Below are 21,963 nucleotides of genomic sequence, written 5' to 3'. Positions count from 1 at the left end.
ATGAACTTGTAGAAATAATATAAAAAATACAGACGTATGCAGTTCTATCCAACGACGCTTACCACCAAATCAAAGAAAAATAAAATTCCATATTCAAAAAATACTTTTTTATTGTTGGGTAAAATATCTTGGTCAGATTATAACAGAGATTATAAAGCTTCATTCTTCTGGCTCGTCCAAGCCATAGTTTCTTATATTGGAAAAGTGCAGCGGTACTACTTACAAACCCTAAAGGTCGCCTGTAAGTATTCCATGAGTGTGTGGTGTACCAGTGTGTTCTTCCGATTGTCTGTTGCAAACCTCAGGAACTTGTTATGCAGAACCTGGCAATGTTAGTCGCGAGACATTCAACCAGATGCACTCATACAAATGTATTGGTATGAACACCACTTTTTACTGTAAAAGCTAACTGGCGCACGACAGACGACTAACGACTGGGAAGAGGAAAAGAAATAGGATCACAGATTTACACTTGTCCAATTTATTACTAATTTTACGTTTCTTGGGTAAAGTATAGAACATATTAAGGTTTATCATCAACAGGATGGGGCACAACAAATGCGCCTTGAGGAACTCCGTCCTCAATGTAGCTTGGTACGGAGAGAGGGCTATTATCGTCCATTAACGCAATAGCAGTCCGCACATTGTACGCTAATGTAACAACATCTATTATCCTGGTAGTTTAGTAGGCTAATAGGTCTGTCCCATCGATATTCACGAGGTTTCTAAACGTGTATGACCTGTGAGTTTTCCAGTGGTGAAGATAGTACGCAAGAGTCATGATCTGATTAAAAATATTTGTTAAGAGACTATAGCTTTTAGGTAGGTTTTTAACGTTTTGAATATTAAAATATTGTAAATTGGAGAGATTTTTGAGCGGAGGAGTTAACTCTCATCTTACGAAATTCTTAAATTGAGCAATTCTCCGTTGCTGCAATCTGGAGCATACTCTTGCGGTTACTTTCAGATACAGCCGGACAGTAATTTCAACAAAGAAACAATACGGACAGTAAATATTGCAAGAGTTATTGCTGTAGTTGCTTTTCAGTAACTCGAAAAAATATAAACAAAACGAAGATGCCAAACAACGATAATCAAAATACCTATCGATCGTTACAAAAACTTCACCAGTGAAATGCATACGTAAATAGAAAGTTCGCGCTCAGAATCATTGCCATCTGCAAATTACATTGTTAAACGCTTGAATAAGGTTTTTTATTTATAATCTGGTTTGGGAAAATAATCGTGACATGCGTAAAGCTTTAAATAGGCATTGGTTGAGATAAAAAAGTCAGTGTCACAAGCGGGATTCGAACCCACGACCTTCGCGGCTAAATACGCCGCTGCTCTACCGCTTGACCTTTATCGTAACTACTATCCTCTCGGACAACTTCCTATCTCAACCCAACCTTTTGAATTTTCCCTCATTTTTGCCATTTTTTAAATGTCGTATAATCTATTTGATTCTCGGCGACAAATGAAATGGCCACGGAGAGCTTTAGTGAAGATATACTTCATTTAACTTATTAAATTCATTAGATTTCGTGATCCAATTGACCAAATAACATATTTCAATTAATTAATCTTTATGTAAGGCATTGGTTGAGATAAAATGGCAAAAAAAGTGGGAAAATTCGAAAGGTTGGAGCGATGGGAAGTCAGTGTCCCAATGGATCGAAGTCACGATAGCTCAAGTGGTAGAGCAGAGACGAAGGTCGTGGGTTCGAATCCCGCTCGTGACACTGACTTTTTTATCTCAACTGTTCAATTGAAAGATGTTATTGGTCAATCGGACAACGAAATCTAATGGCTTTAAATAGGGATAACTTCGTTTATGTTAAACAAATCTAATTTCAAAAACTCAAGAGAAAAAAATGGAGTGCCATTTCAAATTTTGAAATTAAAATGTTGAGTTCGTTTTCCGTACTACCCCAAACACAGTTGCCAAAATTAATGGGTTATCACTGAAAATTTTGTTTTATCTATTCTTGATGTCGAGGGGGTGTGACATTATGTTTCAGACACGTTGTAGTATATAATTCGACCACAAATTCTTTTTGCAAACAATATTTTAAAAAATCCAAAAGAGAGTTTTTATTATTTTGAGATATCACGGTCAGTAATTATATACAAACTTCATTCAGCATTTACGTTTTTAAAAAATTAATTGCCACTACAAACAATAATGCTCTACACAATTGAATATGATAAATCTAAAATAAAAGTTAGTGCCACGAGCGGGATTTGAACCCACGACGGTCGTGGGTTCAAATCCCGCTCGTGACACTAACTTTTTCATTTCAACCAAAACCTTACATAAAAAGATTAATGGATTGAAAGATGTAATACGGTCAATCAGGCCACTAAATATAATAGACTAAAAAGGTTTTTCAAATATACCCTTTTTTAAGCGTTTGATGGTGAATTAATTTTTCGCTTGTAGACAAGAAAAATTAAATCTGTGTATTGATTTCAAAACCCTTTTATTTCAACTATTTTTCTGAGGAAAAATCAGTAGTAAAGCTTATAGGACTAAAAATATATCAGTTACTTTGACCCCAATACCTGCATCATCTTCGGCCATCTTTTCAGCGAGCGGAAGGCCTTCGTCGCTCCCTTTCTCTGCCGATTTCTTCCTCCCAGGCATCCTGAAATTGAACATATCTAAAACCTCGATTCAAATATTAATTTCCTATTATTGCGTAAACATGGGTATGCAGAGGTATAACCTAATTTTGAATGAAAAACAAAAGATATTTAGAATTTAAAACCACACAAGTTAAAAATAACGAGTCCTACTTTGCAATTGTCAGACTATTCAGCAACGGTCGTTAATATCTGGAGAAAATGTCATATAAAACGAGTAAATGGAAAAAACCAAACTTTCTGCTCCAATTAGAACAAGTGAAACAGAAAAATGTCAATATAGCAGACGTTTTTTTCATGTGATTTTCCCCAAGGGCGAAGGATTTAAAATATGGATGGCAACTTTTCGCCTATGGGCCATATCCTGTACCTAATTTTTTACTGCTTTTATCTATTCGGTCAGTGGGCCTCCATTTGGACCTCGGCAGATCTGAAACAGAAAAAAAAACGCTGGTCACTTCAGAATGAATTGGCCTCCACGATTCAGGGTTTGATAACCTCAGGATGTCCCAATCTAACCCATTGTTGACCCATGAGTCCATTCTTAGGTTTCGTCTATTCAAAGGTTTACTCTTATTAAATAATCAAAATATTATATCAGCCCATTAACTCTGGCTTGATCAATTGAGAGTTGACATATAGTTTATATTCGTTAGCAAAGTTTTTCTTTATATGTACTTTTACTTGAACTCGGTAAACGACGGCATGTTGACACCTTAAATAAGCAAAACTGCTAAAAAATTCGACTTTTTCATATTTATTTCACAACAACCCAAATTTTATTGGGGTTAAATAAAATTTCTTTTTTATCAAATTACACCTCCAAGTATAATTTCCTATCTTCACACATGAATTATACTAAAAATGACATCCCCCAATGTTAATAAAGAATTGCTTTTTCTTAAATTTTTAAAAAAAATTAATAATTAACGTACGAGTAATTTAATTTTTGTAGCCAAAATATGATAAGTTGGCCAGTTTAATAGCAAAAGTTTTAAAATTTAATTATAATTATTTTTAAACAGCCACACAAAGCAATATACAAATTTGTATGTTGAATATTTCTGTAATATTCAACATACAAATATATTCAAGTACAAATATATTCAATATATTTATATAGGTACAAATATATTCAATATATATATATATATATACGTACAAATGTATTCAATATATTTATATACGTACAAATATATTCAATATATATATATATACTTACAAATATATTCAATATGTATATACAAATATATTCAATATATTATATATGCATACAAATATATTCAATATATTCAAGAATATTCAACATAAAACTTTGTATATTGCTTTGTGTGGCTGTTTAAAATTAATCATAATTAAATTTTAAAACTTTTGCTATTAAACTGGCCAACATATCATACTTTGGCTACAAAAATTAAATNCATTTATATATACACACTTTTTTTGTGTTTACGTCTTTCTACTATCTGAATCCCAATCGAGCATAAAAACTGCGTTTTCACAATTTCACACGCGGCTAATTTTCCAATTGGGTAATTTGACCCTTGTTTTTCAGCCGGAATCCGTCAATTTCGCGTTATATTCCGAATTGATAAAAAGCAAACGCCTTCGTTTCGCTCCTCCAGAAATAAGGGTCTTAACCAAGTTTACTGCTGCTCCTGACATTTAATTTTCCGCCCTTTTGTACTTCTAAATACCATGTTCACTTTTATGATAACTACCCCCACGCTGAAATATTAAAAGCGATAAGTGTTCGGTTCAATAATGAAGATGGTGCGTTTGCTGCCCGGTAAATTCTTTTTAACAGAGTATTTCATTAATTTCTTACAGAAGCTTTGCGGATTGTTGCAAAAAGTTTTAAATTTGGAGAAACCGTTTTAAAAAAAGTTTTTCCCGAATAATGTTTTTCCCTTCAAAAAATGTACGTTGATGATTATCTTGTTATCCTACATAGTTAGATCAAAACTTTTTGGTTCAGGAGAGAAATTTACTTGTCCCGGGGTTTTTCACAAAAACGCCTCAATAAAAAAATATAGAGGGAACAGAAGTTATATTCACTTTATAACTTATTGGTTTATAATTTCCCCAACAATCAGAAAAAATCAAAACGTTCAATAATGATTGTTCTTAGATACCAGAGTGTTTTCGTTTGACAAGAAAAACTGAAAAAATTTCCGATTCTGGGGCCCACATACTTAGTTAAAATTGTATATAATGATAATGCGATTGAATCTTGAATTTGAACAAAATATTTTTGGCCAGCAGTTTTATATGGGTATAAAAATATAATCAAGGTTTTTGTTAAATCGTACATGGGTATTAATGGATAAAAAATAAATGTTAAGAATCTTATAGCTCAATTATAATCGAAACCAAAAACAGACAGTTGGAAAAATTTTACAATTACCAAATATATTTTCAAAAGACGAAAAATCGATCATTCGTATTTTTTTGTTTATTTCAAACTATATGTATTTTTATTGTTATATTAATTATAACAAATTTATGTTAATGTAAATCAAATTAGACGAAATCAGAAATTCATGAATTTTGATAAAAATTCTTTAATTATTATTTGAAAGAAAATTGACCAAAACACCAGAAAATCATGATAGATTAAAATTTAACTAACAATTTATTACCTAGTTAATTATTTCAAACTGTACGTATTCTTATCGTTATATCAATTATAACAAATTTATGTTAATGCAAATCAAATTAGACGAAAAGAAATTTCTGAATTTTAATCAAAATTCTTTAAAGTTTGAAAGAAAATTGACCAAAACACCAGAAAATCATGATAGATTAAAATTTAACTAACAATTTATTACCTAGTTAATTATTTCAAACTATATGTATTTTTATCGTTATATTAATTATAACAAGTTTATGTTAATGTAAATCAAATTATACGAGATCAGAAATTTATGAATTTTAATCAAAATTCTTTAAAGTTTGAAAGAAAATTCACCAAAACGCCAGAAAATCATGATAGATTAAAATTTAACTGACAATTTATAACTTAGTTTTTTACTTTAATGCTCTCTTAAGAGCAAAGTCAGATAATAAATTGTGAGATTTCCTCTTGTGGTCTGTAGGGTCTAAACCTATTGTTTGATGGTTGCCTATGATCTTGGTCTACCTATCCTCTCTGATATTTTTTTTCAAACACGTTTCCGCATTTCGTCATCTTCAGTGTCTGAGGCGATTTCTGTAGAGGAAGTTTTCAGAAATCACCCGAACAGTGAAGATGGCGAAATGCCAAAATGCGTCTGAACCAACAAAAATCAAATGATGATAGATAACCATCAAACAATAAAAAAAGTTGTTAGTTAATTTCTACTTAGTGATAGAATAAATTTAACTAACAATTTATTACCTGGTTTTGCTCTTAATGCTTATAAACAAAAACATTCTTAATAGTCGTGGTAAAATTCGTCTTTCAATAGTGTGAAAAAATCTGAGGAAGATAAAGAGGTAATATTTATACCGGTCTTCCATCTATTTCTACAAAACAATATATTTAAACTTCAACACGTTCATACAAATGCAAAAATCAAAATATATAGCAAAAAATTTTCGAAACAAAGTATTCGTTCGCTTAATTAGTAACAGTATACGTCTAACATGGATTTGAAATATCCAGGAAATATGAGCAATATTGATCGTGCAAGGAAGAGACGGATAGCAATATGCTAAAATTGTACAGTAGCCTTTGATGAGAACCAACATTTGCCTTCTTTACTAGTTTTTAATAATAATAATAAATAATAATAATACAATAAAATATAGACAATTCAACTGTGCAAAAGGAACGTTTTCTATTTTCTAAAAAATAATCATACACAAAGACTGTATATTAATTTTGTTTTATAATCTTTCCTGTGTTTGTTAATAACACTATTTTAGATTTTGAAAACTGCTCAATATAAAATGAAAAGAATACGAATTTTCTTTTTTATTTGTAACTAAAAAAGGGACATTTTATTGTCAATATTTATTTGGCAAGATAAAACAAAGCAATAACGTTTTACAACACACGGTTGCTTGAATCTTTATCGATTGATCTATTCGAAAATTACTGAAAATGGCTAAGATAAATGATTGCTATAATCCTCATTACTACTTTTACTGAATCGTTTAATCTTGACCGATCAGATAATGAAAATAGAAAAAATTTATCTGCTCTAGCCTGGAGCCAACATGCCATTTTAAGGACAAAAAAATAGTAACACAATAAAATATAAACATTTTCAACTGTGCAAAAGAAACGTTTTACTGTTTCTAAAAACATATACACAAAAGCTGTATATTACCTTTGTTTTATAATGATTTCTGTGTTTGTTAATTAAAAATTATAAAAATAATATTGTTTTAAATGTTGAAAATGCTTAATACCTAAATCGTTCGATCTATGTGCCGTATCCTGCTGCCAACATGCCAACATAAAACCTGCTGATTAAAAAAATATTTCTATGAATAAAAAGGTTCAAATGGCTTCCTACGGCATTAATTTGTACCTATGATTGATTAAAACTTAAATGAAATAGTGATAATATAATACAAAAATGATGCTTTGTTTAACCAACTAACGAATATTTTGAAAATTGAAAAATCTAAATTGTGAACGAATAATTGAATATTTATTATTTCAAAAACGTTCCTTTATTTATAACCATATAAGACCTCATAAAATATGAAGCCTTAAAACATATTGCACGAACTTATTTCCCAAGTGAACATCGCACACTTTTGCTTTTATGACCTTATATAATTATCATATATCATATATTACATTTTATAATTATTAGATAAAACCTGTAAACTATTTTCTGAAGAGAAAAAAATAGTAACTAGAATTTTTTTTTATTCACTATTTAAATACAAATCTTTTAAAAATTCAATGTAAATACAAATCATAAAATTAAATAAGTTATTTTTAAAATTTTCTATCATAAATAAACGATCGAATGATCCAAAGTTAAAATCCGCATTGAACTCCTCAGTCCAATAACCTTATGAACCTTAATGATTTTAGAATTTCTTGTTGCAGAATTTGCACTAAAGTCTATAAGTTTATAATATTTACATAAAAGTTATATTATTTGCTTTGTTTTTAAAAACTCAAATTTTCAGAATACGTGTTGCTATATTATGTAATAATTATAAAACTTGTAAATAAACAACTGAATTGTAAACAAAAATAAACCTTGAGTTATAAATATGTTTACTTCTTAATCAAGTTGTGAATAAAAAATTAATAATATTTTGTAAACAAAAACAGGAATGAAGGCATCATTAGCGATAAAAAAGGAAATCCTATTTTCTACCTATTTCAAATCTTTAAAGCTTACAAAACAGTTCTACCAAAGGATTCACTTTCTTTAAGGGGTTGATTTTTTTTTTTCGAACTCCGAGATGGAAATGTGACAAAAATGGTACAGCGAGACCACTTACGTGCAAGGGCTGAAGTTGGTCGACGTACTGAAGTTGTCTGTGGCAGAGGGGCGAGGATGGTGGTGCCATGGCAACACGGAGAAGGGGCAACAGCTCCACTGATCTATATTTCGGCGGCTACACCCTCCGCCGCCTCCCGTTCCGGGACCATAAGTTCATGGGCCGCATTTCGGAATGTCATGTATGTGTGTCTTAATATGTTTATTTTTCAACATGCTTCACAAAAAGTAGTACATACTTTTATTATATTACACACATTTCAATTTTTCAATACAATAATGTTAGCGAATCCGAATCGAAATTCGAAAAGAAGCGGGAGATACGTAGTACCGGAAGCTGAAGAAGTCACTGCCTGTTTGTATCTGTCGATGTGATGTAAGAAAAGAAAAAGAGAGAAACAAAGTTTGGAGAAAGAAGAATTCGGGCTGTTCGAGTTTGCATTCGACAAGGTCCAGCTGGAACGAATCAGTTGATAGGTACTGGTCTGCGAGACGGAGAACTCATGCAGAACCGACATAGGATCAGTGGGTCCGTCTTCATCGCTGGTCAGTTGAATTACTCAAACGCATTTTGGAGCCATCTTCAGAGAGGAACTGTCTGCCACTTTGTCCTCCTAGGGTTTACACGTCATTGGGTCGCTAGGGGCGTTCGCGGTAAGGGGTGTAGTCATGATGTTCATTAGTCCGTCGTGATGTCGGTTATTTCGTTGACGACAGTACTTGAGCGTCATTAGTTTGTTTTTTGTTGTATTTGTTTCAATGGTGTTTTCTTTTGAACGTTATTTGTTTGTTTATCTCTAGGTACTCCAGTACGTTCAGTTTTCGTCCTTTTTGTGCGTTGTGAACTAAAGCCATGTCTGTTCCTATTGTGCTTGGTTCGTGATGTATTAAGTGTGTGGCGTAGTTTGTTTTCACTTCGTTGTCTCTGGAGAATTTGAAATATTCTTTGAATCGATCTCTTAATTTGCTTCAAGTCTGTCCAATGTATGTGTCTCCACATTGACATGTGATGCCATAAACAACGCTATGGTTCTGCCTATGTTTCTTTTTAATAGTTTACCTGTGTTATCGTTGGTCCATAGTGCAGTTTTGCGGCCGGGTTTGTTGAACAAGTTCGTTAGTCTATAGGTTTCTTTCCCTTTGTATTTGAATAATATCAATTTGTGTTTAATTTGTTTTTTGTTGTTTCTTAGTAGTTTCTAGGTGGTGATTGTTTTGTATAAGTTTTTTATTGTTATATTCGCTATCGTTACAAGTTATTGAAAGGAATACAGTTGAATCTTGTGAAGTGCTGGTTGCCACCCAGCTGGAGGGTTGAATGTTCAGGGGTAGCTAAATGGGGAATGACAAGCTCTGTTGAACTACATGTTGGGTCAATGGAACAATATATGGTCGACTGTTTGATCGTGCCCTGTCCACTGGGTATGCACTAAAAAAATTACAATGTCCACGAAATCTCTCCGAATTAACAGTTAGTTATTTTAAAGATCGACAAGCATACCTTAGAATTAATGGTACCATCGTTCAGAATGCAGTAACCAAAGGATGCCCTCAGGGTACGTGCTCGGCATCTAATTATTGGATCATTTAGTATGACTCTCTGCTTAAGATGTCCTTTCCGGACGGTACAAAATGTGTGGCATTTGAGGACGACAGGCTAAAGCCAAAAGCCTAAAGGAATGGATAGGAGGCACGAGGTAACTGCTCCACAAGAAGGATAGAGGAAGGGACTACTAAAAGTAAAGTGACTCCAGAGTGATTATAGCAAAACAAAAATTATGCACATTACTTGGAAAACAGAAAGAGGGGATATCAACGAATTTTTATACCATGAAAAACTGGAATTGGCAAACGAGATTAAATACCCGAGCGTCATCTTTGATTCAAACTTCAACTGGGCTTAAACACATAGATTATGTTTGCACCAAAGGTTTGCAATTAATCGATAAATTATCTCGTTCAGCTAGAGTATAGTGGGGAATAGGACGCGACGCTTACTAAGTATCTATGAAGGATGTATCTATTCATGCACTTCGTTACCTATGAGATTCCAGCGTGGTATTGCTAATCTAGCAAAAAATTGTAATAGCCGAAAATCCATAAGATCCTTTTAGATCCAAAGGATATAAAACTATTTCTTAGCTAACATAACACCCATTGTGCTAGCATTTCAGGAACGTAACTGTATGAAGTCGATAAAAACGGCACAATGCAAATGGTTCACCCCATCAAATTGGTCACACCTTGTCAGCGGATCTCGTACAAGGAAGGTGACAGTCAAGAAGTTTGTATTAGTATTATTATTTATTACTACCTATTAATAAAATATACATCTCATCATTTGAGGTTATTTACATTTACACTGTATATCACATCTTGAGGGGAGTCGCCAACCATTGTTGGTCTCCCAGTTGTATTCAAGGTTAGTCCTTGATGAGGAGGTCCCGAGGCCATCTCCGCTTTAATCGGTGGACAGGATTGTAGGGATGGATTATGTTGGACATGGATTGGGCTAGTGGATTGGGGTGAGTAGAGAGTTTGTCGTGGATCTGGGTGAATTTGGAAGGGATTAATTTACAATTTTGAGGTCATTGTAGGGTGGCGTTGGAGACATCGTAAGGAGCGTTAAGTATAATTCTAAGAATTTTGGGTTGGAACAATTGAATTCGTTGGATGTTGGTAGGTTAGTGGTGCCCAACAGTTCTAGTCCATATGTCCAAATCGGTTTCTGGACAGTGTTAGTTTGTTTTTTGTCGACAAATTAGATTTGTGTCCGAGTAGTTTATAGAGTAGTCCGAATCGCCTGCTCAGTTCCTGTCCTTTTATTTGGATCTAAGAAGTAAGTATTCAATTTACACTGATAGAAGCAAATGTAATGACCAGGTTGGCTGAGCCGCCATAGTTTATAAACAAGATGAAATGTTAGCTGAATTGCAATATCGATTGCGCGTTGTTCGACTAACCAGGCCGAACAGCTTGCCATTTTAATGAAACTTAAATGAGTTGGTGACTATATTTCTACAGAGCCACTGCATAGACTTGGACAATATTTACCGATAGGCAAATAAGTCTAGAAAGTTTGAAAAATAACAAAAACCATCTTCCCTTGGTTGAGAGCGCTAGAAAACTTCAAGATTTACTGCAGTTCAACAAAGGTGTGGAGATCCGCTTTTGCTGGATTGAAGGTCACGTTGCACTGAAAGGAAACGAAGCTGCAGGCTTGTTAGCTAAACAAGCTTCTAAAACATATAGTAAGCCACCTAGGTCTTATTCAGTTGCTGGGAGTCTAATTGGGCAGTAAACGGGGCTCACATCAAGAAGTTTTTTCCAAATGTAGCAAGCCGACGAGCAAAGCCCCCTGGCTAAAGTGAACAGGGCATATTTGTGCAGGATGAATATTCTACCTCATCCCTACTGTACCTATGACAGGCTTTCACCCCAAACATGGAAGCATATATTGTTTAACTGTCTAAACTTCGAGAAACAAACTTCGAGCATGTGCCTTAAAGGCATCGCCTGGCCATTGGACGACCTATCGTATTAATGAGCAACGAAGACGTGTGTGAAGAACTCATGAAGTTTATAAAAACTATTGATATTCAAACTTATTTTTAAAAAATATATAAAAAAATGTTTTGTAACTAATTGTAAAAATTAATAATAGACAATGATTATTTGGAGATCGTGAGGTGCGTTCTGGTGTGACGTAGGTTTTAGAAAAACATTTTCTTTATCATGCCAACGTTTCGATCTTCATTGAGATCATCTTCAGGGCCTGGGATTTATAAACATTGTTTACATTTTACAAATACATGTAGGATGTGAAAAAATTAATGCGTACAATGCTAGAAAATTTTAGTTTAAAAAAAATTGAATTTATACAATGCTAAAAAAAATTTTAAATGAATAAAATAGCATTGGATAAATTCAATTTTTTTAAATTATCATCATATTATCATTGGCTAACGGTTACTAAGCTCCACACAATAATAAAAAAAATTTAAAAATAATTAAAAGTAATAAAAAAACTATATTATTATAAGGAGTCAAATAGTCACTGTTTTAGTTCATCAATATAAAGAGGGAAAAATACCATAATAGATATCTATAATCATTGCTTTGCATAAGATATATATGTAATATCTAAATAGAGCATATATCAATAAACTTCCTGGCTTTAGGGATACTTTCGGCTGGAAAAAAAAACACACATAAGCACACCTTTAATCGTTTACACCGGACACCGTGAGTTTCATGGTCAGTTTTGCGCTGATTTGCACTGTTATGCAATGGCCTCTCCCAATTCGCAGGAATGTGAGCCAAGAATTATTTAAATTAATTATACTTCATCGCAAAACATTGACGTCAGAATTTCGTCGATGTTTATCAAAGGGTTTTTGTAACCGTTCATATTTATTATCTTATTTTTGTTTGCAAACTTGGACAAATGTTCTGATAAAACATAGTGACGATTTGTTGTTTAAGAAATTGTTCTGATCTTCAAGAAAATTGCTCATAATGAAATCGTTAGTTTTCGAAAAGAAGTGTGTACGAAGGAAGGAGGGCCGGAAAAGGCACTGCGAGTTGGTTGGAAGTTCGAACCACCCCCTTCACCATTCCTAATCGTTTTCATAATGATAATAATGTGACCCCACGTTTGAATAAATGTACTTATCAAATTAACAACAAACTTTGCTGCTCAGAACTATCTGTTGCAAATCTTTGGAATAGGATCCCTTTCATATTTCAGGGTCAGCTCAAGAAATGGGATTTATTTGTGGTTCAGTATTACGTAATAAACACAACAATTAACTCTAAGAAAATAAGCTCTTCAAACCGTTTTGTTTTTTAAAAACTTTTTTTAACATTTGGATTGTACTTCTTCCAGGACAGTAAAAGACGTGTTTTTTAAAAAACCTGTTTTAATATCTGAATTGTGCTTCTCTCAAGACGGTAAAAAACGGGTTTTTTTTTCAAAAACATTTTTTTTTTTATATCTGGATAGTACTTCTCTCAAGACAGAAAAAGACGTGTTAGGGGCGTCGGTGGCCGCAAGGTTTAGTCATTGACACGGCGCTCATCTCTGTAAGGTAAAGGTCCCGGGTTCGAATCCAGCGGCCCTGAATTCGAACCCGACTTACTTACAAATGGGCTTTTTTTCAAAAACACCGGCACCCTGAGGGTTTATATGACCTCTGCTGTTGCAAACCCTCGTAAAAAAAAAAAAAAAAAAGACGTTTTTTAAAAACATTTTTATGTCTGGATTGTATTTCTCTAACGACGGTAAAAGACGTGTTTTGTAAAAACTTTTTTACTATCTGGATAGTACTTCTCTCAAGACAGAAAAAGACGTGTTTTTTAAAAACTTTTTTAATGTCTGGATTGTATTTCTCTAACGACGGTAAAAGACGTGTTTTATAAAAACTTTTTTACTATCTGGATAGTACTTCTCTCAAGAAAGAAAAAGACGTGTTTTTAACAACGTTTTTAATGTCTGGATTGTATTTCTCTAACGACGGTAAAAGACGTGTTTTTTTAAAAACTTTTTTAATATTTGTATTGTAATTCTCTTAGGACGTTAAAAGACGTGTATTTTAAAAACTTTTTTTTTTTAATATTTGGATTGTTCTTCTCTTAGGAAAACAAGACATGTTTTTAAAAATGTTGTCAACTTTTTTTTTAACCGTTTAGTAATGATTATTTGGAGATGCGGTCTGGTGTAATGTAGGTTAGAAAACATTTTCTTTATCGTGGCAACGTTTCGATCTCTATTGAGATCATCTTCAGAGAGTAATGATTGTTTTATATGTACGTGTTATGTGAGTGTTATATGTACGTACTGATATTGAATTTGATTTATGATATTAGCGTAGCTGCGGCTGGGTTTAAAATGTTGCACAGCATTTCGTGTAATGGAATGGACATTTTGGTAAACATTCTCTCTGGGAGCTGTGGGGAACGGTTGGTATAACGCTACATACCTTCACGAATCCTTTCAGAGATTGTATAATGGCGTCACACACTTCATGGACAATCTGTGATACAGCCTATGTGATATCCTAAGAGTGTACAATAAGGTGAACGGTTCTCCACCTCCCAGATAACGCAGTCACTGCCAGTCTCAGAGATGGTGGAATGATTTCTAGAAATCTGTTTTCTTTTTTCCGCCTAAAAGCTTAAGCAATTCTTCAAAAGGAAAATATGGGGGTCAAACGGGGGAATTTTCGGAAACCCATACTATCTTCCAATTGAAAAGTTGAACGTATGCTGCAACCACAAGGTCCCTCCGTAAAAAGTCCTCGTTTTCACCAACGTCTCTTCTTTCGCTTCTCTTCACTGTGTATGATTATCAATGCTCAAGCCGCGACCCCAACAAGATCAGCCGTATTTAGTAACTTACGAGGAACACGGCATTCAAGTGTGTACATATGACAAAGTCTCCAGACTGTCTACATGTCTATTAAGAACACTCTGGATCAAGGTATGGTCTTGAAGAAGAAGAAAGCAAATTTAGTTGCTAATGCTTTCGAGCTTTTGTAAGGTCATCAGGCCAAAGCAAACTTAAATATGTCTACAGATTGACATATTTTAGTTTTTTTACAGGCGACCTCAAATTTCCTTAAGACGATTCAGTCCCAACATTGCCAAGGACTGTCCAACACTGTTACAGTCCTTGTCAAAAAAAATTAATTATTACGTATTAATCTTTAGACATATTTAAGGTTGCCCTGTTGATGATCTTAAAATAGGCCGAAAGCTTGGCATTAGTAACTAATTTTGCTTTCTCCTTCTTCAAGACCATACCTTGATCCGGAATGTTCATAAGTGAAAAAGTGGTCGATACTTCTAATTCTGAATAAATACATGTTTATTGTCTGTTCCCATATAGGTCTCTAGACAATCGCTCGACTTTGTATACAACTTTGTATAAGGCCTAAGACTTAAGATCTATTCAACGGTCCATAACTGTAAAAATCAATGAAAATTTGCTCCTAAATTCGAATAACTCGATATTTTTCCATCAACATTCAAAAACCGATCTTCAATTCTAAGTTACTTAAACATTGATATTCAAATGATTCCAATCGTACACTACAAAACATTTAAAAAAGTATCGCGTAAAATAAAATCGTTCCTATTGACGTTGGATTTCACAGTACCTAAAAATGCATTTTATATAATCGATAACCAAGTAGGATCGACGGTTTTCTTCCACTTTTCCCAAAAAATTAATTGTCATTGAAGCTGTTTGTTTAATGTTTATCCGGAATAATGTTTTTCCCCTCTGTTGTAAAAATTAAAGTGGATGCGCAACCATCGCGCTTAGCAGGAAGGCCGTCCGGGATAATCTAATTGAAGTAGGTAAGGGGTGAGAATCAAAGTTCATTCATAGAACTCGTCAAAATTTTATGTTTCCTAGTTTACACGAATTTTCTTACACGTTGCAACTCGTAAAGAAGTAAGTTTTGTCATTTCTAATCCTACAAAATCTTTCAAGACAATATCAAATTTGAAAAAAAAATACCTTTAAAATTTCTTTGTGGTCTATGACTTGAGCTGTTTCCACTTCGATCACTAAATTTGTCAAAGCTGATAAGCTGCGACTGTTGGACGAAAAACAGAAAAACAGAGAAACAAAGAAGGGTCCCAAGCTAAAAAATCCCGGTTCGTTCTGCGAACCCGGAGTTTCATACACCACGACCGTTGTGTGATAAAATAAATGTGATATTGAAAATAAAAACGTTTATCAACATTAGTATATTATCAACTATAGCAACTGCGATAACCTTTTGAAAAGTGCAAATTATGCTTTATTTGCCTATAGAAACAATGTTTAACTCATTGATTAATTATTTTTTGATTTTAAAAAAATTTATCTTTATGACATCCGTATATTGTTTTTTCTTTTCTAACGGCAACGTTGTTTAAGGAGAAAAATAATTTTGTTAATTTTAAAGATAAAAGCAGCCTGACTATTTCGCATAACTATTCTTTTGGTTTGTAAATTCTGAAATTAGATGTATTCCAACGTGGAATTTAATAAATAATAAAATACCTAAAGATAGGCTCAAATTAAGTAAACATGACGCAAATGAGCTGTTAAAGCATCCCACTACACTCGAAACAACCTAGCCTTCACTTTTTGGTATTTTAATTTAAAATAATATTAAAAAAACCTCTCCAAATATTTACCCGAAGTTAAATGTTAAGATGGTAGTCATACAATGTCGCTATCGAGGGGAGAAAAACTGTCAAAAATGAGACGTACACCTAAATTGAGGTCAGGGAGACCATCACTAAATCACCATTAAAGATATAATGAGCTGATCAGAGAAAACATCACGGAATATCATAAAAACGTCTGACTCGCTGATCTTGTAGAATTGGTCGCTTATCAAAGCAGATAAATCGAAGAGATAGAAGCCAAATCAGGACGCCTTTAGAATCACCTTGGCTAGCAAGTGCTGTGAGGGGTATGGTATGGTGATAAGGATACTAGGCAGCAGGGTTTGTACTCCCCAGGCACTGCAGCCTTCTGGCTTATTGTACCTTCCTAGTTCCTTAGTTCAGTGCAATAGACTCTATCCTACTCCTTAGAAGTATCAGGTCATTGGCTGTCGATTCTACACTTTCATTCCTTAAGTTTTTTCGTATGTTAGGTTGAATCTCCATTGAGCTATTGCTTCGAAGATGATATGGGTGGCTGTTTCTTCCTCCTCATTACATAATCTGCAGATGGGATCATCTTTGTATATGCCCATGTTTGTAGATGTTTCCTCAGATGCCAGTGACCGGTTGGTAGTCCTACCACTCCTCTGAGTTTGGCCCTCTCCAATTGCAGCAGTGCTTTTGCCAGTCTTGGTGAGGGTTGTTTCATCAAAAGTTTACTATGTCTAGCGTCGTTAGAGTTTATCCACTTCTCCTTTTGTTTTGTTTGGATCCCTTCTGCGCTAGAAGATTCTTTATTTGTTTTAGTTAACCCAAGTGTAGGTTCGGGGCCTATGTATGGTCTTGAAGATTCTCCTCTGGCTGGTTTGTCTGCTTTCTCATTACCCAAAATTCCTCTGTTCCCTGGCACCCAACATATCATCATGCTGTTGTGTTTCCCCAGCTTTTGGGGATTTTGGATGCATTCCCTGACTAATTTTGATGTTTTGATTTTTTTTTACATGCTAATGCTTCAATGGCTGCTTGGCTATCAGATCTTATGAGGACTTTTTGCCAGTGTAACCTCTTTTAAGATATTCCAGGGCATAAGCATTGATGGCATGTATTTCTGCTTGAAAGACCGAAGTGTACTTCCCTAATGAGTTTGATTGCTCATTTTTTGGGTTTGTATAGTAAACGCCCGATCCGGTTCCTTCGTTTGTTTTGGACCCATCTGTATACCATATCATTGTCTCCTGTGTTCCTCCTCTCCTTTATAGTCCGTTAAAACTTTATAGGATGTTGTGAAGAATGTTTCCGGTATCAAAGTCAGTCCCCATTTCAAAGAATGGGTGTCTGATTTTGTTAATTATAGTTGTATGCCCGAATTGTTTAGTTCCTATCCTAGCTGCCTTTAGAAACCCCCTTGACTATCATGTGCTGTGAGCTGGAAGTGCAGCAAGATAAACTTCTGAATCCACATATCGTAAGAGTGGCATGCCTTGATTATACATATATAGATATATTTTAGACAGTATTCATGAGCGCAGGAGCAAGTTTCCGGCCGCCATTTGTTGGAAGAAATGTCCTTCACGATTTTGATGGAACCTGAAGTCTGCTGTTAATGGCTGGTTTTCTTCTTGTAACACGTACTGTGGATGACTATAGCTGTTCTTGATGAATGGGAAAAAATTCCTCAGGATTTTATCAGAAATCTTTTCCAATGAATGCAAAGGCGTTTAACAGACGTGATTCGTGAGAGAAGTGAAAATATTCGACATTATAGGAAACAAAAAAAATTTCTATACTAAATTAAGTAATAAACATTTTCTTTGCAAATTTCTTATTTTGACAACCAAACCTATTTTTGGTATGCAAAATATGAATTTAAAAAAAAACATTAAAATTTAAGGGTGGTGCGTTTGTTTTGTCCATCAGTGTAATATTTCGAAATAACAACAAAATACGAGTGCCCGGTTTTCTTGTCTTTGACTATATTATATTCACATACATATAGATAGTTCGTTCATAGACCTTGACCCATTCGCTTTTTACTTTCCTCTCGCTGCAATTTCCTTTATTCCACGCTCTACGGGAGCGTGTCGGCGAGAGCTTTTGGGAGAATCATTTTACGAAAAGAAATGTGAGGAATTTAAACTGTTCAGTGTTTTATAGATAGGTTTACGAGCGAGTTCTCCACGCAATCATGTAATATTCGTACATTTTCAACGGTGAAAGTAAATAAACAAAGTTGTTCAAAATGTAGTAACTTTTTAATGTTCACAGAAAATGGGAATGAAAAGATGGATTTTACGCCGTCAATAATGACGAAGACGTTTGCATAGGTTGCAGGAAGCAAGATATGTCATTTCGTATTTTTTACGAATGTCAGTATAAAATTCAACTGGCTCCTTATACGAAGGATAAACATGATTTGACTAAATATGGAGGATCGACACGCTCTACCCATTGTCATTAAGCTCCATAAATTTCTGGCACTTTCGAAACCCGCATATGCGTGATTATTTCTCACTACCTATGTGTACTAATTGCACCAAACAATCGGTTCCAACGGTTTTTTTTTTTTTTTTAAGTTATCAATATCACCTCACAGCATTGCCTGATAATCGGATAATCTTGACTCATCTGCAATGGCTACCTTATTGCGAAGCATCCATGTTAGGATAGCCGTGTGGCAAATCCATGGAAGGTCTTTTTTTATAATTATATAATTAATTTTCTATTTATTATTATTATCCAATTTTCCGCTCGTGACATTAATTTTTCTTCTCAACCGTCTTTGCTTCTTCATAATATCCTGTCCCATAGACACTTCTCATGCACCTCCCTATCACAACCCGGATATTGGCCAACATCCTCATGCAAAAGACCTGATCAGCTGGACTTCTTCATCTGTTCCAACCTTACATCATTAATCCTTAATCGGCCTTCAGACCACATATTTTTAATCCTCACCCTGGACATCCACCCCAAATTAAGCTATAAACGGACCAGTCAATTGGAACTTATATCAAGACACACTAGAACAAAAATTAGAACTGAACTTCACTTTTCACCATTTGTTCTTGAATATATTTTCATGATAATTCCAAAGTTGCAAGAAGGCAACATTTTGTACTATGAAGAGGAGAAGGTTTTTTTTTATTATATCACTTAATTCAATAATGTTTAATAATTTGTTGAAGTCGTGAGGAGCGATCAAGAATGAGGTAGTTTAGAAAAACAACTTTTTCATTTTTTTTTTTTTTTTTGCCGACGTTTCAACCTTTACTCGGGTCATCTTCAGGGCCTGAGCAAATTAGAAAACATGTTGATTGTAAAAAATACAATTTAAGATGTAAATATAAAATTTGAACCAAGTATTTCATACTAATATAAAGTGTGGTGCTATTCTTGTGGCATCATATTGGTTTTGTGTGAAAGTGTTAGGAAACTGAATTTGTATTTTGCTGTTTTTATATCATTGTGACAGGGTGGGGAAAATGTGTTTTTTTTTGTTTTTTTAAGTCAAAAAATGGCAAAAAAAATAATGGTGAGAATTAAAATTGATTCCTATGTCCACAAATTTATTTAAAAATAAAATGTATTGTAAATGGTTTCAAAGCTGCTAATTCGCCCCAAAAGTTATGTTATTTAAGTCAATCAATCATTGTAGGAAAAAGGCTATGGTTCAATAAATTGTACTTGTAAAAAAAAATGTAAAAAAATTGAACATAATCTGTAGCAGCCATGAATTGTGTACAACATTCCTGTTCAGAATAAATCAACATTGTTCTGTAATTGTTGCAATACCAAGGACAATCTTGGGCAAATTATTCAATAAATTAATCGAGCTAGCAATACCAAGTCATCTGTATATGCAAGTAAATTAATCTTACCAAATACTTTCTCTGCGTGCAGAGGGAATAGCGCAGGACTGTACATGCTTTCTTATGCACATTATACACATATAACACACTATACAGGGTGAATTGCTACTCGTGCTACAAACTTCTCCAGTAGATTCTTCACCCTAAAATGAACAAAAAAGTTCATATTGTCCATGGTCCGATTCTCAACCATTTCAGAGTAATTTCGCTTTTTATCGATTTTGAAAGATATCACGTCCTGGCGTCGGAAAATCGTGATATCTTTTAATCTAAACATTTCTCTTAAAATCTATAAGCACCGTTGAAATCCCCGTTAATTTTTAGAGAGAATCAAAATCATAATTCCATTGAAATTTTTTAATTTAATTTAATGCCCATTTAGTATGTAATGCTTAAGAAGTTTACAAACAGCTAGAAGGTCAAGGAAGAAAGACCCAAACGTTTTGCCACCTTCATCTTCTTATTGAAAAATTAACGGGGATTTCAACGGTGCTTATAGATTTTAAGAGAAATGTTTAGATTAAAAGATATCACGATTTTCCGACGCCAGGACGTGATATCTTTCAAAATCGATAAAAAGCGAAATTACTCTGAAATGGTTGAGAATCGGACCATGGTCAATATGAACTTTTTTGTTCATTTTAGGGTCAAGAATCTACTGGTGAAGTTTGTAGCACGAGTAGCAAGTCACTCTCAAACATTAGCAATCCTTGAACCACCATTTTTTCTCTTTTTGTCATCAACATCTTGGTCTCACAACCACTAAATAAGAAAATGACGAGTGCGTTGGAAGCGTTATTAAATCAGGTAGTTTTCCTCAAATTTGCTGCCTTCTGAGACTAAAATTAGAAACTCTGGATTACTTTATACACTTTCCGATTTACACAATTTTCCACTCTTTTTGTAGTTCTGGCTGAAATAAAACACAAAAAATTAGCCCAAACATTTTGCCACCGTCATCTTCTTATTGAAAAATTAACGGGAATTTCAACGGTGCTATTAGATTTTCAGAGAAATGTTTAGATTAAAAGATATCACGATTTTCCGACGCCAGGACGTGATATCTTTCAAAATCGATAAAAAGCGAAATTACTCTGAAATGGTTGAGAATCGGACCATGGACAATATGAACTTTTTTGTTCATTTTAGGGTGAAGAATCTACTGGAGAAGTTTGTAGCACGAGTAGCAATTCACCCTGTATATATAAACAACAAACTTGAAAACATCCCTATACTCAGAATTATATATTAAAATAAAACACAATACTGTTTAAAATTATAAAAATATTTATTTTAAAAATTACAATATCAAGTATAACGTTGTACTTCTACAGTTTCCAATATTGTAAGCTATTTGCCAGTATGATTATTTGTGTTAATGGAAGTTTTTCTATCCAATGTTTAAACTATATTATTTGATTATGTCAACCAAACTTTCAAATAATCTGATTCAACTCTCATAATGGCACAAGTTGTTGAAATTACGTAACAAATAGTTTTGAGCAATGTTTTTTTTAATTATTAAACCTTTTTATGGTATGGTGTTAAAGTAAAATATATAAAAGTTTAGAATAGTTTAAAAGTAACAAAACCTAGGACAACCGAAGGCTAATATCAATTTCTCAACCCATTCTGTTCAATTTAATCACAATAATTGTTCTCAAAATATTTTACATTTATTAACTTTTTGTTTTTTAATATAAACAATCTTTTGAATTTTTTGTTGCTGTTCGAAAAATGTAAGGTTTGATCATGTTTATTTCTACCAGTTTCGGGATAACTATTACATTTTTTAGAATTTTTAGAAATAGAAAAAGATATCG

The 21,963-nt window shown here is 33.6% G+C and overlaps 1 protein-coding gene across 5 annotated transcripts in view; it reads right to left on the bottom strand.

Annotated features, from left to right (window-relative positions):
- LOC106668327 (large neutral amino acids transporter small subunit 2) overlaps positions 1-16,421 on the bottom strand; it is a 39,618-nt gene extending 23,197 nt beyond the window's left edge. For 2 of the 5 annotated variants that reach the window (XM_014396980.2, XM_024230286.1), the window contains exons 1-3: positions 15,628-15,824; positions 3,017-3,076; positions 2,566-2,648 (exon numbers count right to left, since the gene is read on the bottom strand). In XM_014396980.2, coding sequence (XP_014252466.1) covers positions 2,566-2,647 — 82 coding nt within the window. In that variant the 5' untranslated portion in view covers position 2,648; positions 3,017-3,076; positions 15,628-15,824. Of the gene's footprint in view, positions 1-2,565; positions 2,649-3,016; positions 3,077-8,103; positions 8,128-15,627; positions 15,826-16,295 lie in introns of those variants that run through there. The other 3 variants (XM_024230287.1, XM_024230288.1, XM_024230289.1) reach the window with 3 other exon arrangements.
- Positions 16,422-21,963: the final 5,542 nt, after the last annotated feature.

This window comes from Cimex lectularius, unplaced genomic scaffold, assembly GCF_000648675.2.
Source record: "Cimex lectularius strain Harlan isolate CLEC.00 unplaced genomic scaffold, Clec_2.1 scaffold2, whole genome shotgun sequence".
In the NCBI taxonomy this organism is placed as follows: Eukaryota; Metazoa; Arthropoda; class Insecta; order Hemiptera; family Cimicidae; genus Cimex; species Cimex lectularius.
This window is presented reverse-complemented; position numbering and strand designations above follow the sequence as displayed.